This window comes from Melanotaenia boesemani, chromosome 11, assembly GCF_017639745.1.
Source record: "Melanotaenia boesemani isolate fMelBoe1 chromosome 11, fMelBoe1.pri, whole genome shotgun sequence".
NCBI lineage: Eukaryota > Metazoa > Chordata > Actinopteri > Atheriniformes > Melanotaeniidae > Melanotaenia > Melanotaenia boesemani.
The window spans coordinates 25,553,090-25,571,667 of NC_055692.1; the positions used below are offsets into that span (position 1 = coordinate 25,553,090).

The 18,578-nt window shown below is 39.3% G+C and overlaps 1 protein-coding gene across 2 annotated transcripts in view; it reads left to right on the forward strand.

Annotated features, from left to right (window-relative positions):
• The first annotated feature begins 3,792 nt into the window (after positions 1–3,792).
• lmx1bb (LIM homeobox transcription factor 1, beta b) overlaps positions 3,793–18,578 on the forward strand; it is a 44,188-nt gene continuing 29,402 nt past the window's right edge. Inside the window, exons 1-3 of one of the 2 annotated variants that reach the window (XM_041998427.1) lie at positions 3,793–3,893; positions 5,888–6,010; positions 6,515–6,701. In XM_041998427.1, the coding sequence (XP_041854361.1) occupies positions 3,854–3,893; positions 5,888–6,010; positions 6,515–6,701 (350 nt within the window). In that variant the 5' untranslated portion in view covers positions 3,793–3,853. Of the gene's footprint in view, positions 3,894–5,356; positions 5,579–5,887; positions 6,011–6,514; positions 6,702–18,578 lie in introns of those variants that run through there. The other variant, XM_041998428.1, reaches the window with a different exon arrangement.

Sequence of the window (18,578 nt, forward strand, 5' to 3'; positions counted from 1 at the left end):
ACCATTTGTGTTTTTTGTTTTGTTTTTGCTTGTAGTTATAACTTAGAACAGGAAAGAAAGAAAAACTGTCACTACAAAATATTTTAAAAACCTAAAACTAAATGAACGTTTAAAATATTAAGAAGTCTAGATATATTGATGATCTTCAAAACCTGTGTAAATAGCATGAACATAATTTCAAAGTTTAAGGTAAATCAGAGTCAGTGTTCAAAAATTCACTTTGATGTTTACGGTAAAAAAAATTCAACTTTTTCTCTTTTTTCTTTTCTTTTTTAAGCCTTTACATGAACGTTTTTATGTTTACTATTTTGTGAAAACATGTGGGCAAAATAAGTTTCAGGGACACAAAACAACTGCAGCAATTACACAGTTTTTGATTAGATAGAAAAAGATAATTTCATTCAGTTTTGTACAATTTTGTTATTTTTATATATAATTGTATAATGTTTTAAAATAGTATACAATTTCATCAAACGGATTGTATGTCAGTGTTGGTTTGATAATGACCAAATTTTTCTAACAGAACAGACTTGTATTTAGTGGCTTTGTCCAGCAGGGGGTGCTGTTGTTATTCAGTTAGCGTCTTCTGTGGCTCTCACAGCATCTATAATAAGTCATACGTGTCCAGATTGACGCGTAAATCTGACTGCATGAATCTCTGTCTTCAGACGATCTTCAGGAAAATTAAATCACAACTATAAACATAAGGGTAAAGTATTTAAAGATAATCTCATGAAGCAATCGACCTCCTCTGAGACTGTGACTGGGGTCTCTATTACGGCTGCTATTTGCTTTGACTTTCAATGCCCTTATATTTTCTTGTTTATACATAAAAAATAGTTAATTAACGTGAGTAGAAGTGGAATATAAGCAGAGCATTTAAACTGAGCAACATGTTCAATTACTGATTCAAAAGTAAGAAATACCGAGCTTTTAAATCTAAAGATTTGTATCGGCATTAATAAGTTTAAATAGTGAGACGTATTTCCCGGCCTGAAATAATTTATGCTCATATAGTGGCATATATCATATAAATACATGTGTCAGTAACAGTATTATAGCTAGTAATGCTGTAACACGGCTGCTGATTTTTATTATTTTCATATAAACTTTAATTGGCTTTGTTTATGACTGTATAATTAGTTTCTATGCTAATCAAATTACAGCTCCGTGTCTTAACTGTGGCCCACAAACAGGTAAACATTTCACACTCGCATTTCAAACTTGTATGTCAGCTTGCTGTCACACAAGAGCCTGTCAGGCCATTTGTCAAGAACTCAATAAATTTGTCAGTAGAAAAGGAAGGAAAAAAACTGAATCCAATAAATCATAACGTAAACAAATCTAGCCATGGTTGACAGGGCTGTATTATACTTTGGTCTAATCCTTGGGGAGCTGGGATTATCCAGAGGTATCTTTTTTTTTTCTTCTTCTTCTTCTTCTTTCTTTCTTTCTTTCTTTCTTTCTTTCTTTCTTTCTTTCTTTCTTTCTTTCTTTCTTTCTTTCCTTCTGTCTTTCTTTTTGCTGTCTCAGTAAGAAGGGTTAGAACAGTTGAGGCAGGAGAAAACTGAAGATTTACCGATTATCTTTGCACCTTTGCCCCTTTGCATACATTGCCTTTACTAATCATGCTACTTTACCATACAGGCTAAATATGGTCATCTTGTGATTAAAAAGAAGAAAAATATAAACATGGAATGGAAATTTAGAATTAAAGATGACTTTGTTAAATTTATCAGCTCTGTCAGAGGGCCACAGGCCTGAGGGGCCCTAAACAATCTCACCATGTTTGTTAGTAGCGTGCTGCCTGTTTGTTTGCTGTGTAAAATAAAAGCCTAATTTTTAGGGGATGAAAGTAACTAAAAAATGCTGAAAGCCTCAGGACTCTGCAAAGTCAGATTAAATTACAGCTGATTGGTCGCAAATTGCCAACGTTCAAACCTTCAATAAGCCCCTCTGTTGATCCACGACGGTCAGCGGTTCCATTGACTTAACGAGAAAAGTGCTCTGCCCCTGAAACGCTTCCCCAGCCAGTAATCATTTTAGACATGCATTCATAAAAGAAAGGCGTGTGCGGGCTTAAAAGAATGCAAAATCAATATTTATCAGCATTTTTAATATGTTTAGGATTAGAAATTGCGTGCTGTTGTACAATGCCAGTTTTTAAGTTCTTCAAGTAGCAAACAAACTATTTTCCCTCCTTCATTCGAGCTTTTAAAAAGAGCGTCCTGGAGAGCCAAGAAACACCCATTAAAAGATCAAAGTGAGTTCACAATAAAGTCCCGTCTTCCAATTTCAGTAGAAATGATGTGTTAGATTTGCTTCATGTTTCCTTAAAGGATGTGAAGATTTTCCACATTTTTTATTTTTATTATTATTATTATTATTATTATTATTATTACTATTATTGTTGTTGTTGTTGTTGTTTTAGAAATGCTGTTTTATGCACTTTGTTTTAATTTAAATTTCCTGCAAACATGCGGTGCTATTGTGGAAAACTGTTTGCATGCAAATGATGCAGCGTCTATTTCAGTCAACTAATTTAATGTATTCTGCTTTTTGAGTTGGTATGAGTATTTTCTGTCTTTACATGGAGCCTCCGGGTTGGAGGCCTGACTCTGCCTGTGTCTTACAAACCGAACAATATCACGAAATTACCAAAAAAAAAAAAAAAAAAAGTCTGTTATTTTAGCAATTTACACTGCAATTTGCGGTTTGATCAACGCTTTGTTAAATTAGATTTAAATTTAACGAAGTAATTTAATCATTTAATGGATTAATTAATGACATTAATTTCTGTGACATTTTTAATGCAATAAATCCCTATTTATTTATTTATTTGAATGAACTACATAATAAGTCATACCAAGAGATTATCTTTTTGAATAAATTTTGCTTTAAACTTTTTGTCTGGTTTGTGCGTCAAATCTGCAAGCTCCGACTAAAAAGATGGAATAGTTTAAATTTTGCGGTAAACTTTATTATTTTTTTGTCCCAATTTTATCAAATTCTCCCTTAAATAATTTGATTTGGTGTTATACTCAGTCATTATCCTCACTGTGAAAATTGTACAGTAACCGAAACCGCAGCACACCCCTGCAGGAACGCGAGCTTCTCTAAAGGCGCATTATTATAATCGTCTCTTACCTTTCCGATGGATGCAACAGTTCTGCTTACTTTAAAGTAAATTGCTTGGTTTCTGTACTGCACACCTGCTGTTAAGGGTTTTCTCTTTTTTTCTGCCCCGTGGAAGGCGAGGGAGGGCTTGTCATGTAGGGGCTCATTAAAACTCCGCAGGCTAAAAGTTGGCGGATTGATTTATTGAATGAATGTTTGATGTCCTCATTCACACAAGTGACCTGACCGATAGCTGCTGAAAGAACAGGGAGGGAGGAGGAGGTGAGAGGAAAGATGGATTCATATGCTCCTAAAAGAAAATATTGATTATATTGTATTGATAATGTTCAGCTCATAATGATGCTTAGTTGTCAGATAATCCAATATAGCGTGAGGCGGAGGTAATTGACCCCATGCTGATAGAAGTGTTGGAAGTAGAAGGAAACGACGCTGAGGCAGATAAGATGACTTCATGAGAGGTTGATATGGATTTATTTTAACAGACAAGAAACATCATATAACGAAAAATATTAAGATGTCATTTGCATATGAAATTTTTATTTAAGACATGTCGTTGATGGTTAGATCTCGTTTAAATAAAGCTGCTCCTGAAGTAGCCTCTATAATCTACATAACTGCAGCTATTCTCTGTTTGACCAGCAGAGGGCAGCGCCAACAATCTCCTCTCTGTTTTCCAAACTGGGCTACAGGTCATCGCCTTGATGCCGCACAAAGGATGTCAGAAACAACACTCAGCTTAGGCCTTTGGTCCGAAGGTAAACGCTAGCTAGAGATTTTACATCATCTCAGAGTTTAGAACATAGTTTATTAATATCGATATTATTATTTGTTTGTTTGTTTTATCTTATCCTTTAAATACAATATTTAAAATGATGGCGATATTATTATTATTATTATTATTATTATTATTATTATTATTATTATTATTGTTGTTGTTGTTGTTATTATTATTATTATTATTATTATTATTATTATTATTACTTTTTTTGTTTTTTTTATGAACTAAATGTCAAAATTAAGCCCACGTATAAAAAAGAGCATGGACCTATTTTCAGTGTATATATACCGTTTCTTACGAGGCCTCTTCCATGTCTTCGCTGCTCATATTTTGTCCGCGTCTGGTTCCTGTTCGGACACTGATAACAATCAGCCTCTCGTGCAGCGTGACACGGGAAGCAGAGCACAATCCCATTAGTAAGCCTGTAATTTCAGACAGGCTTCAGTGAGCTGTATTCCTCCACAAATGTCCTGATCACGACAGAGAATGCATCTAAATATATTCACCAAGAAACCGACTGGTCAGTAATGAATGCATTCACTTTCAAAACGCTTAACGCACACAGTATTTAGGACAGCAGCTTGGTATTGTAATTTTTTTTCTTTTACGTATTGAGAATTGTAAATATTCCGTTTTTGTTTTTTTGTTTTTTTTTTTAACCGTGCGCCACGGCCCATTCTGTTGTGATAGGTGTGCTACAAATAAAAATAGTTAAGAGCCTACTGGTGCCTATTATTATTATTATTATTATTATTATTATTATTATTATTATTATTATTATTATTATTGCTACTGTCTTCCCTGCCTGATCGAAAGATGGACAGCCGTGTTTGGTGAAGGCCACTTCAGGGCCGGACAGAGCTCTGTTATCACCACTGATCGCCAGGTGCATCAGCTGAAAGAGGACAGCAGCTTCCACCGGAGACAATACACAAAGAGCTTGTGATGCTCCAACAACGACACACACACATACACACACTAACAAAGTATATAGTTTTCACTGCAGAAGCACGTTTAGTAATTTAGTAATTCACTCTTACTTCCTTCTTTGTTTTTAGAACAACATTTGACATGGTGCATTTATTTCTCAGATGACACGTGACACAATAAACATAATAATAGAGTTTTAGTGTATCATTATTGTTATTATTATTGTTGTTGTTATTATAATTGTAATATTGATAGTTATTATTATTATTATTATTGTTGCTGTTTTCATTTTTCAGACTTGTGTAATAAACGACTTTTCGACACAGTCTTCATTTCTGTGTTGTTATTGGGCTGTGAGGAGCGCACTGTACCCCACTCCAATAGCATCCCAATGGCAGTGAATGGGGGGAATGAAGAAAAAAAAGTGTAGCCATGCATGCAGGAGTGGGAGGATCTACTGGCTTCAATCTTGATCTCAGACTTTTGCAGGGACAGGGGCACAACCAGCCAACCGTCTCTGTTACTTCCAAAGAGTTCTTGTCGGGACATCCGCACACACACTCTCCTATCTTTGGATTTGTTGTCAACTTTTACTTATTTTTCTTCTTCCCCGGCGAGACTGTCACTCGGTGAAATAATTTTTCCAGCTCTCTCTCCCTCCCTCCCTCTCTCTCTCTCCCGTCGGCTCGGGGAGGAGAAGATAACGCTTCCTCGCTCCTCTAATCATAACAGGTGACTGTTCAGAGAGTTTTCCACGTTTATTGTTTGCTGTCTGTTTTCTCCACGCTTTTCTTGCACATCAGGGATCGTATATCCAGCTTAGATTGTCGTTCTCTTGAACCAAAGTCGAGTTTTTCTCTACTTCACTTAGTTTATATCCTCCTCCTTTTTCCCTCCGAGCTGCAGGCTGTGTCATACGGAGCTCAACCGTTTTCAACAGGTTTCCAAGCCGCTTTCGTGCTTCCTTAAGTCCAGACAGCTTTTGAGTGGCCGGGATTTGTTTAGTTAAGTCTGACGGTATTCTTATGGATATTGCAACAGGTCTGGTGTCACTGGAGCGCCTGTCTGCGGGAGAACAGTCCGAGACGTGCATCATGTTGGACGGCATAAAAATTGAAGATCATCCGCTGCGATCGGGCCAAGCCACGCTGGGAGTCATTCTCGGTGAGTCCTCTTATTTTAATGTGTACAGCACACTTCTCTGCAATTCACTCTGATCTGCGAGCTGCAGGGCTGCTTTTTTCCAACGTGGATTTTTTTTGCATGCACGCCCACTGCTGTTATATTTCCTGATTTTTCACCTTCGATAATGCAAAAACGGGTAAAGGTCATGCATAGAGGTCCACATGGGTTAAATAACAGACCCAATGATGGAAAATGTCACTTTTATTTTAATAATCGTCCAGATGCAGTCATTTGAAGACTTGATGAGTGGTGTAATCTACGCCTAACTGTCAAAAAACAGAGGTAGTCTAATTAAAAACTTTTTTACGGCTCTAATATGAAAAACCTGAAGGATTTCTTCCACCAGGCAGTGTGTTAGCCTGGAACGTTATCCAGGTTCATCTCAGACGTTGCATTCCTTAATTCAGGCCTTTTGTCTGGGTTCCCTTTCCTCTGCCTACTTATTTATTTTTTTCAGCCTATTATTATATTTTTTTTCCCCAGGAACTGAGTGTCACCACAGATCTGTGTGTGAAGGATGTCAACGTCCCATCTCCGACCGCTTCTTGATGAGAGTCAACGATTCCTCGTGGCATGAAGAGTGTTTGCAGTGCACCGTGTGTCAACAGCCTCTCACCACCAGCTGTTACTTCAGAGAAAGGAAACTTTACTGCAAACACGACTACCAACAGTAAGCACAATGTCCGGGGAAGGAGTTTCTGTTTTCTCTTTCCCTCTTTATATATTATTTTCTTTGTAGCATTTTATATAGTTTTAATTGAGATGGTGTGATCATTTTTTATTTTTTCTTCTTCGCTGTTTTTAAAATGAGGACAGCCGGGTGGGTTTTGTTTGGTTTGAAGGCCTTCTGTGTGTCTCATGGTGCACAGACATGTCTGAAAATTGGTTTAGGTGGTGCAAAGTCTTGTTTAAGTTATATATTTGTAAAAAAAAAAAAAAAAAACGAGATATAATTAAGGTGAAAAAATTATATTTATTTCCTGTAACTACATTGGCTAAAATAACAACAGCTTCATCTTTTTTTTTTTTTTTTTTTTTTAAACTGTTCAGACATCTAGCTGTTGATAAGAGGCAGAATGATTGCTCACAGTGGCTGGAGTGATCCCAGATTATTCAGATCTTTATCGTTGTCACGGCCCACGGTGTTTCCATCCCGCCCAGGCCGCTGCTCTCGGTTTTTATTCCTCCGCACGCTGTCGTTTATATTTTGCTTGAATCATGTAGTTCCCCACCCACCCCACCCCCCATCATCACCACTAACCGCTTCAGATTCACACTTTTAATATTTTGGTTACATTTTTTTTATCTTCCACTTTCTTTTCTTTTTCTTTTCTTTTCTTTTAAAAACTTTAAAGCGCAGGTTAGATTTGTTTTCCGATCAGCCCATATTCGTTTGGTTTGTAAATCCCCTCAATTTGCTTAAATGTTAGAATTGGTTTTCTTTATTTGATACTTAGATGCTTTTTTAATGTTTTTGTTTGTTTTATTTATTTTACTTTTTATCCCGTTTTTATAACAGATGCAGGTATTCATTTTTTTTTTTTTTTGTCAGGGTCGGTTTGTGATGACAGGAATTTGCATGCATGAAAACAATTATGCGTATAATAAAGGCCCTGGACCAACATGTGAGGCTTAACTAAAAAGTGCAGTTTACGCGCGCACAAACCCAAATTTTTGGGGGGGGAAAAAAACCATAAAAAATTAAAAACTAGAAAAAATAGAATTAAAATTCAACTTAATAATTTAGGAACAAAATGAAAGAATTTAATATTTGGGGATTTTGTTTACAATAAAATATTTTTTAATACAGATTATTAATATACATTTTTACATGTTTTGATACTGTGAATTAAAAGAAGTATAATAACATTACTATTTCTAAATGTAAATATTTAAGATGCATGTGTATTGTTTTCCTATTATGTATATTGTTATTTTAAAAGCTGTAAATTTTAATTAAGGTCAGTCATTTAACTCAGTTGAAGTTGTTTCATTTTCCCATGGAAAAAGGGTTTTCAGCTAGTCACCATGGCATGGGATGAATTAGTAAATTGAATTAGTAAATTATCACATAAACCAAGAAGAGATGGCAGATAACATGAAGCACACAGAGGCCAAGTAACCTAAAGTATTACAGGGCTGCTGTTTGGTCTGTGAGGACCCCGGGGTGCCCTGTGTTTCTCATTGCATGAGCGCTTTTCATGCTTGTCACTAAATTTTCAGCTTTTTGTGTCCAGCCTTTTTAGCAATTCTACTTCGATTATCGGGACATTATGGCTCTCTGCTAGATACCTTGCAAGCAACAAAGAGTTACATCTATTGCCATGCGTGCCATTCATCCAGCTTTGTGACTGCAGTGTAGTCGGCTGATAACAATGGAAAATTCATAGCAGTAACTAGGGGATACCAGAACCACGGCGTCACGGCTCAGAGGTGCCTAGAAGCTGAGACTCTCAGGCAGGGAGAAGGATCTCTTTCTCATGCCTGTTGCAGCTCTGTCCATTTGTAGTTTTTACTATAAATTTCTCATTTTTTGAGTTTGAGCAGAAGGAGAAGGAAATAGAGACACACATATGTACAGAGTGGATGTTTACCTTTTAAATAGTCCTTCCTAGCATGTATGTATATATATATATACATATATATATATATATATATATATATGTATATATATAGGATTTGCAACAGCCAACATCTGGAATATAAGTGACCATTTCTCCTTTTTAAGTCTCTGTTTGTTACTATGAAAACGGTGAGCTTGTGTAGCAAGTATGATTACCTCAGTCAAACTCAACAAGCTGCTGGGCACCATCCTGCTCACACACAGTTTTATTTATCACATCTTTTAAATCTATGCTTTTTTAACCCCTCCCATGTTGATTTAGCTTTCACACTCTTTTACTTACACCAACACAAGCATTTAATCCTGATTTCTGAGATGATTCTGACTTTCTTTTTTTTCACTTTTTTTTTTTTTTTTTTTTTTGATGGGATACTTAAAGATGTAATTGGCACCTTTTTGACTTTTATGACACTCATTTAAGATGCATTTGTCAGCCCACAAACGGCTTTAGGCTGTGAAGAGAGCTCCAACCCTTACAGAGGTCTTCGTGCCTAATTACATTCCTACAGCAACTGATTCATGCCCCGTAATCAGCTCTCACTAGCTATAATAAATCAAGGAATTGGCAAGCCGGCTTTTATTTTTATTTATTTATTTATTTATTTGCTCCTTTGGAAAAGGTTCAAGTGCAGACGAGGGAAAACAGTTGTGTACCTTGTTATTAAAACTCCTACCAACCCAGTTTAACACATCTTGCTCCCTATGTTGCAATTAAATAATAACAAGATTGGGTTCTATTATCCTTTTCATCGTATGTTTAGCCTTTTTTTAATCACATCTATTTTTTTGTTAACAGGTGAAAATTTAGGATTCATATTAAATGTACAGATGTCAGGGAAATTTGTAATTAACTAAATATAATAAAGATTATAAATATGCAGGAATACAGTGCTGGCTTTTATGAGGCTATTTTATGCAAGTCTGAAAAAATCTGAAGGCAGAGAGGGAGAGCTGTCAGTTGAAGGAGAGCTGTAGTCGTAGAGGAGGAACAAGCTGAAACGAGACGGGCGGTATGTGAAAGGTAGAGTGGAATTACACCATTCCAGGAGAGTTTGCTGTGCCCTGGTGTTTGGAGGTCAATTATACATCATTAGAAAGAGGGAGATCTTTTCCCCACAGGGACCTTTCCTCTAACCAAGCAGATGCTTTGAAGAGAGCCGTGTAATAAGGCCTATCACTCCACCGAAGTGTTGGACAACACCCCTGTAATGGACTGCCTTGTTAGAAACTGCCACAGGCTCCAAATACAAAACATAACATTTGCTAACTATATTTTACACCATGTTGCCTGCTTTTAGGTCCCGCTGATGCATTCCAGAGTGCAGTTTTTTTTCGCCTCATGCTCCGTAAAGTTTTACTGTGTAGTAACATGTTATTTTAGAATGTTTCATTTGTAAGTCATCTGAATAATAAAAAAAATTATATAGATGAAAAGAAAAGGCAAAAAAAAAAAAAAAAAAAAAAATCATCACAATGATTTTTTTTCCCCAAATCCTCAAACTTGTGCACTACAAGCTAAATTAAATTCAGGTCACATTACTATGAGCAGTAGAAAAACACAGCAGTGATGAAACCATAAAGCAGAGCTCCCAGAACCTGTTTCACCTCCCATGTATCCTACACGATCCCCCGGTGTGCTGAGAGGTGCTTTTTCGTACTGTTTGGAGTGCCCTCCTGTGAAATTGTTGTTTTTTAATTAGCTATGCTCGGGACGCAGCAGCAGTGTGCCGGATAGATGCTGACGGCTGGGTTTCTGTGTTGGCTCACCCATTTCTTTTTTACTCACTCCAGGACACTCCCGCGTGGTGTGGAGCTTCGTGAACACTCGTATGCACAGCAAGAATAAAATAGAAATGCAAAAAAAAAAACATGGGGCATATTTGGTATTTTCAGCTCAGCTGAGGAGTTTTGCAGCTAATTAAAGATCATCCCCAGTCCTGTTATAGCAGCTTTGGTGACAGAGGTGTATGTAGCTTCCTTTGTGGAGCAGTTTCTCACATTCAGCTAAACTTCCTCTTTATTTCATTTTATCCCTAAAAAGCATATTAAGCTGTCTTTAACTACTGCTCTGGGATAGACAGAAATAAATGTAATGTTAGAAACACAAAGCTGGATAATGTTGCCTCAGCTTGCTGAGGTTTTCAGTGCACGGCAAGGAGCTAGCTAAAGCTGGCCCCGTTCCTCTGTAAGGAAGTATTGGGTTTTATGTCAACATGGCTCGGCCTGTCCCCGCAGCATACTAGGATGCATCATCTGTCATCTCATGGTTTGCTAACTGTGCTCACCCCCAACACATTTAGAACCATTAAAAGACCTGCTGGAATATGTTTATTTGCATCACTACTATATCTTGGGTTATATTCTTTTGCCACTTCTGGTCCCTATAAGCAGCTTCTTTGTGTCACTATGCATATATAGAGTGCGGGAATATTTTCACCAGCCAAAACAGCACCAACCAGAAAATATTCTGTCTGTTGTGTTTGTGTCTGTCCCTAATGGTTTTTGTGATATCAATAAATGTCAAAATCAAGCATTATCCAATATTTAACCTGGTGATTTCATCAAAATGACTTTTTAAGGCATTTCTGCTGTATGTTTTAGTCAGAGTGATTGGCTGTGGAGTGTGTGGCAGGAGGTGCTGGGGATGAGCGGTGTCAGTAGCAACAGTTGGAACACAAAACACTTTGCAGGACTCTATGGAAAGCCACAGGCACGGTAATGCCCATCACCACTTTAGAGGCCGGACTGGTGGCAAGGGATGTGGAAAGAGGTCTCTGTGGCTTTGTGTGGGGGAGCCGTTGTGCAGGGGAGGAGAAGGATCTGCAGAGGGATCTGCCTGGTGTGCTCACATTACACTGGATGATAGCAGGAGGGGTGCAGAGGAACTCAAGCGTGCAATTTGTTGGTAGCCACAATTTAACCTCATCTCTTAAAGCCGGCTGTTAGGCAGCCAGTGGGACATGTCAGTCAATCAGGAATGCTAATCAGTGACGGTAGAGAGAAAGCCCTCAGCTCAGCAATGCACTGATTTTCATTGCTGGCTCCAAACTCTTGGGCCTTCAGGTTTATTTTCACAGCATGACAACTCTTCATAACAAAAAGCAAGGCAACCACAAACCATTAAATGTAATTTACAAATCAGGTTTTGGCTAAATCTGTGAAACACTGTGATCGTCTTCTTGAAGTAGCTATACCAAGAAAGTTCACATACTCAGCAAATGTTTTCAGATTTGATTTACCAGATTACATGTTGAAATTCAGGATGGCGAAAATATTTGCTGGCAATTTGGGAACATTAAAGGTGTGTCTGAAAATTCCTCATTTACTTTTGTACATTTGTAGTATTTCTAATAACAGTTGGGATGTCTTGGTCTTTTTTTTTAATCTATAAATTTGGAAATACCCCACTCTGGTATTTTCATGGAAGCCCAGTCGAACGTGCATGAGAAATTGAGACATGGCCTCTGCTGCTGGCTCGCAGTATGGCTGCTGGCCCCAACTGTGTATATGTGATCCCACTTTGGAATGTTTTTCCAACACGTAGGCTTTTCACAGATACACTAGAGAGGACTGGCATCATAGTGGCAAGTGCTGCATTCAGACTGTTGTGTGCCCAAGGCTTACTCTCACACTCACGTCACACATTCGAGCTCTACATGCGAATGGGCAGAGCAGTGTGTTTGTCTACATACGCCCCAGGTTTTTGGGAGGGTGTGGGCACATGTATATGTACACTTGCTTCCTCTCTGCTCTTTTCTTTCTTTGTGTCTCATCTAAGCTCTTTCCACTGTCTCACATTTCTTCTCTGAATTGCAGAGAAACATTTCAGCACCTCATCTTACTGTATGTTAAATTTGATAGCTTAAATTGCAGCAGTATAGATTTTTGCACATATGCATCAAAACACATTTATTTCCTGTCCTCCCTCCCCCCAACCTTTTTAATCTTCATCAAATGAGATTATCTCCCAAATACCGGTATTCCTGCCCAAAGTGACTGACAGAGATTTGCACTTTTATCATTAAGTGTGACACTAAGCTGGTCAGAGCTTTGTCTTGAATGGAGGGTCTGACGGAAACGGGGGCTCCTAATCCTTTTATTTGTGTCAGGCGCAGAAAGAGGGAAAGAATGGGGCCGGGGTGGGTTGGAGCTGCAGAATGTCGTGGCCCTTAGTCCCCTCTAGACCCGGCCTCCACAGCCAAGTGAGCATGAGACTCATCTTATGTGGTCTATGCACTCACACAGGGACATGCATATGAACATTTTTCATCTGCAAAACGGTATGTTTAAATGTTTGCACACAATCACAAATAAACCGTCTCATGTACACAACTGTGTAGTGTGCTCACATGCTTGTGCACACAATCAGAGATAGATGAACACATGCACAGTTATTTTAGACAGTGCATCTGCTCACAGTCACAGCAGAGCTTGTGTCTGTCTATGAGTTGCATGGTTTGTGATGGCAGGAGGTTCAGTCTAGGATGAGATTAATAAAGTTTGCCGGTTCCCTGGTCGAGGTCCAACGCGAAGCTTTTGTCTGAAGCTCACATCGGGTTGTGGGGCTTCAGCTTCTTTTGTGTGTGCACCCTTGTGGTAATCCAGCTCCAGCGGGAGTCCCCTGGGGCACTTTATTTACTCATTCAACTGTTTGGAAGTCTGTTAGACTGCAGATCAGATGCAGTGAGACCAATGTGATTACTTTAACCAGCACTTGCAGATTCCTGCCCAGCATCTCCTCTCACCCTGAGCCAGTGTGCTCGGCAGGTGGGAGGGAAGGTCCATGCCGCTTATTCCCTCTCTGTCTGTCCTGTGCATGGCCCTGATTTGAGTACTTATCTAGTATTCTTTGTTATGAGTTCTACTTTTTCAGCCTCTTATGCTCATACAACATACATCTAATGCTTCCTTTTTTTCTTGTGTCTAAGTTTTCTATTTTATCTTTCATCAGAAAAAATAGCCCCCAAAATGGTGCCTTCCTGAGTTTTCAAATATGTCAAATCTCACTACATCATAATTCAGCTCCATACCAAATGTGGTGTTTCAGTCTAAGAACTAACATTTATGTTTTATTGCAAACAATGAAATGGATTTGGTAATCCATCCATCAACACAACCCCAGAGCTATGTATTTGGGGCTCACTCCCATGTTAAACCACTGCAGGCTGTCAGGCTTCCTGAATTTACTCTCCATCCCTTCCCCTTGGCGTGGCCGGGGAATATGGTTGAGAACAGCTGCCAGGGCCGGCATCTACAGCGAGAGCTCCCTAAACTCACTGTTTAGACCCAGCCGCTGATTGGTGATGGCTGTCTTGGCAAGAAAAATAACCCTGTATGAAAACAGTGCAGATTGGATTTCTGTGCGACTGACTCACACCCGTCCTCTCTGACCGGCCCCCCCACGGCAGTCAGCATGATTTGTGCATAAGGTCCCGTGACCCATAGAAGCTTCAAAAAGCAGCGAGGGGAAATATTTGGATGATCCTGATGGGGGAGTGGAGACGTGGGAGGAAGGCAGAGACGATGGGGGCTTGGTAGGAGCAGGGCTATGTGATGTAAGGCAAGGCAGATGTGGAGAATCTGCAGTGCAGCCCCGATGACAGGGGAGTGTGTGTGGAGATGACTGTCCATTCTGGACTCTTAGGCCTCCCACTCAGGCACCACCACCCCCGATGTCCCAGAGGACACAGACACTGTTTCCTGCATCTTAAGGGGTGAAACAGTTGAGGTAATTGTGCACTGCAGGTTGGAAAGAATTGCAATAGAGGAGGCATTTTATCATCAGGTACCATGCCATGATACTGATCGTCTGTACCCCACCCCCCTGCTGTACACCCCGGTCCCTTCTCCTCTCCCTTTACCTTTCCTCTGCAGGCTGGATATTAATATTTCCCAGAAAGCTGCCACAATACGTCTTCTTGGGAAATTCCACCTCTCCTGAACACTGCAAAATGATCTGGTGTCTATGAAGAGGATGGATAAGGGATAAAACAGAAAATTTTCTGTGTTTTCTGTGCATGTATGATTAAATACTGCTGAATAGAAATATCTATATGGCTGCCTTGATAAGAAAAATGGGTTGCTGCAGGCAAAGGCTGTTTGCCCTATTTATCTTTTTTTTTTCTTCTCTGGCCCATAGTAGCATCATTGGAAATCCTACTGAGCAAAAACATCTCTAATAGCCTGAAGCTTGATGCAGACTCAAACTTAACAATTAAAAACAGAAAAATAACGGGTGTGAGACAACGCTAATCAGTCTTTGGTCTCCATGCTTGTCGCTGCCTCCTCCTGAGAGTGGGTGGGTTAAATGACCCCCTCAGTGTCTGTCTGCTTTAGGGCTGGCCTTGCAGGCGCAGCCTTGCAGGGGAGCACTGTCCTAGCCCCAGGTCAGAGTTGCGCTCTGAAACTAGAGCTCAGTCGTTGTGTTGTGATCCCAGCTGGAAAGACAGCTCTGACTCTGAGCAGAGCCCTCTCACAGTGTGCGATCGGGGTCACCAGTGGCCCCTTAGCCTTCAATGTTCATCACTCCACTGAGCCTCATGCGTAGCAGCAGCTAGAACTGCATTATTTATTTATCTTTAGTCTTTGGTCCCTATAAGATTCTGTCTCTTAGCAAATATCAGACAACTGAAGCTCTGATGAGGCCATGTTATCAAACACGTCTAGTCTTACAAATTAAACTACCAGAAATGTTTGTGTCTGCGAGAATTTTGCATGACTCATACTGTCACTGAAAATGAAATGAGGCCATCCTTTGCTTGGTTTTTGTTGGATGGTTTAACTCTTTATGCTTTGTTCTCATGTGCATGTAGCTTTAAACATGCACCATGCCTGCTTGGTCTGTCACCTGGCCAAACACTGAACACACTGCTGGCAGATGCCACAGTTTGTGGATTCTCCTCTAGGTTGTGCTGCTCTGAAGGCATAAAATTGGTGCATGCCACCCAAACCACCATCTACTCTCCCTCACTTCTCTATCATCAGCCAAGCAGCCCTTTCCCTGCTCTCCTTTTCCTTGGCCCCAGAATCTGGGCTGTGGCCTGTGGATGAGTGCTACATCCTGGCTGTCAGCACAGGGGTTAGCTGGGGATTGGCCTGTGGTGGAAGTGCAGTATCAGGCCCTGTCTGTCAGCTCCTCGTTCCACTTCCTCCCGCCCCTCAGCGCAGACTGCAGTCAGTGACACAAACATACGTTGACTTGTGACTGAAGCAGATCTCTGACTTGAAAATGAAAGGATCACCTTTTAGAATAGGCATATTCATAGACCAGCCAATGAAAAAGAACTGTTTAAGTGCTTGGGGTGTTGTGTTTTTAAACAGACCGCGAAAGCTTTGACAGATGGTTTACTATTTCACCCAGTATTTCATTTCAAGCACTTTTAACTGTTGCTTTTGACTTCCAAAGAATGACCACTTACCCAAAATGTGTATTTGCATACAGTTACAGCTTCCCTCTAACCATTACTTTCTAGAAAAAAACCCACGCACATTTATCACATTGATAAATGTTTACAAATGTCACATGTGGTATTCTGTAAATGTTGCAGGTCATATATTTTCTGCCAAGATTCTGATTTTTGTGCATTGGCAAGGAGCCATGCCTTCACTTAATCTTAGAGCATCACATCTACACACTTAGGTACATAAATGCATACACACACACATGGACACACATCTGTACGACACATGGTTTCAGACAGGCCTACACATGTCAGAGGATTTGTGACTATAATCAGATTAATTGGTCCATCTCTCTTTGGAAACATCACAAATACACCTGAAAGCCTCTGGTAGCTTTCAGCTGAACGCTGCTTACACTAACCAGAAGCCGGGCAGCAGGCGTGAGGTCAGAGGGGTCACAGCTCATTCACTGACGTCAGCATCTTTTCGTGGCTTACATCTCAGAAAAATTGTTACAGCACTTGCAGCCTTTTTCTGTCTGACAGAGACAGTATTTCTTTCAGTTTCTCTCAAGAGTTCTGACTTAAGCATTTTATTTGAGTCCTATTTGACACAAAGAAACTTGTTTTTTTTTTTCTTCCTCCAACAGGTCAATGGTGCTTGGCAGAAACCTCAACCTCTTCAAAGTCAGTGGCTTAAAACACTTGGCCCTTGCGAAGAATATTAGAAGTACATTAACCATAATCCTTATTAACATTCTCCAAGCTGCATACAGGTTCAGTGGCTCCGTATGGTCCATGTTTTTCTTGTTGCCCACAAGTATGACTTTGTGAGGGACTATCTACACACATGCTGCCATTCATGATTTTATTATAGCTTTTAGTCTCACCACAATTTATACATAGGAATAAGTCATGCTCTGAGTCTCTCGCTCTTGTTTTCAGATTTTGCAGCACCTCTCAACGACATACACTTTATGTTGAGCATATTTTAGATTTTTAAAACATTATTATGTTTCGTGGGCAACTGAGAGTCATCATTACTGGCAAAAAACACTGGCGGACAGGAGTGTTATAGAGCAGCTATTTCAAGTCACTGCATAGGAAAATTGTGGGGTAGCTAAAATCTTTTGAAAGAATAAAGATTATAATCTGATTAAAATTTCCACATCTTGAGAAAGCTGAATAATATTTAGTGTTAAAACATACTGCTCAACAAAACTGATTGGTAATTTTAACTGAACCTGTAACTGTAACAGTTCAAACAGTGATGATGGATGGTCAAAATCACTTGAAGTTCCCATGAAACGAATATCAGAGAGCTCCTAGCTTCTGCATATTTATGTGTTTTCTGTAAAAAGTGAACCAAGGAGGTCATAACCCCCACCCACCACCCAGTTCCCCGATACCGAAACTAACTGCCTGCTCTGAGTAGTCATGTCTGCAGGCATCATCCAACCTTTAACAGCACCTCGACTGGAACTTATCTTTATAATCAAATGGGAAGAACATGAAAAACAAGAAAGCATCTAATTGCAGTCAGAAAATGTAGAAACCTCTTTATTTAAAAAAAAGTAAATTATAAATTATAAAAATGCAAAATTTTTTAAAAAAAGGTTGCATACTTAGTTTGATTTCATGGGGACCTTGTTGGCCTTAAAAAATGACATATATATATATATATATGAACATTTAATGATTAGAAAAGTTAGATATAACATTAAAGCTTAGAATTCCAATTAAAAAATTGAGGAATGCTTGAAATAGTTTAAATAATCCTAATAGAAAGAGAAACCACTTTTGTTTGATTTCTTTTGGTAAATGTCATTGATAGTTTAATCCAGTTATTAATGCAAGTTTGATAAATTTGAACATGATGGGCTGTGTTGGCAAAAGGGAGCAGAAGTTCATCTGAAATGGATGTGTGAGGTTGTCTGACAAACTGGGTTGGGAAACACAGCTTTAGGGGGAAGAAATATGATATTTATGCACACAAGCAATGACTTCCACTCAGATGTAATGGCCGATGAGAATGGCTGTATGAATTTACTTCAAGTCATTTATCTTATCCTGCTTCAAATATCAGCAAGATGAGTTTTACCAAATGACAAACACAAAAAAGGAGTCTGGTAAGCTGTCAGTTATAAATAGAGCAACTTAACCTCCGTGTGCTTATTTGAGATTGTCAAAATTTTCTGTCTGCTTTATGTGGCAAACCCGATGCTGCTGGGCTCTCAAGACGAGTGAAACAATCCATAAAAAAACACATTTTGGAAATATGGTTTCACCCAGCTATGTCTTTTTCACACATTCTGGCACTAATAAGCTCTGACACACCCTAAAAAACCACTCTCTCAAAGAGTACATCTAGTGTGGAGCAGTGGTTTGGTGTCCAGGGGAAGCCTGTGGTTCTGGAGCCAGAGAAGGAGTCGTGCCCTGCCGTCCCACAGAGATGACAGGAAGATAAGAAAGAGAGGTGGCCTCTCCACACAAAAACATCCCACCAGGAGTCAGCCTAACCAGG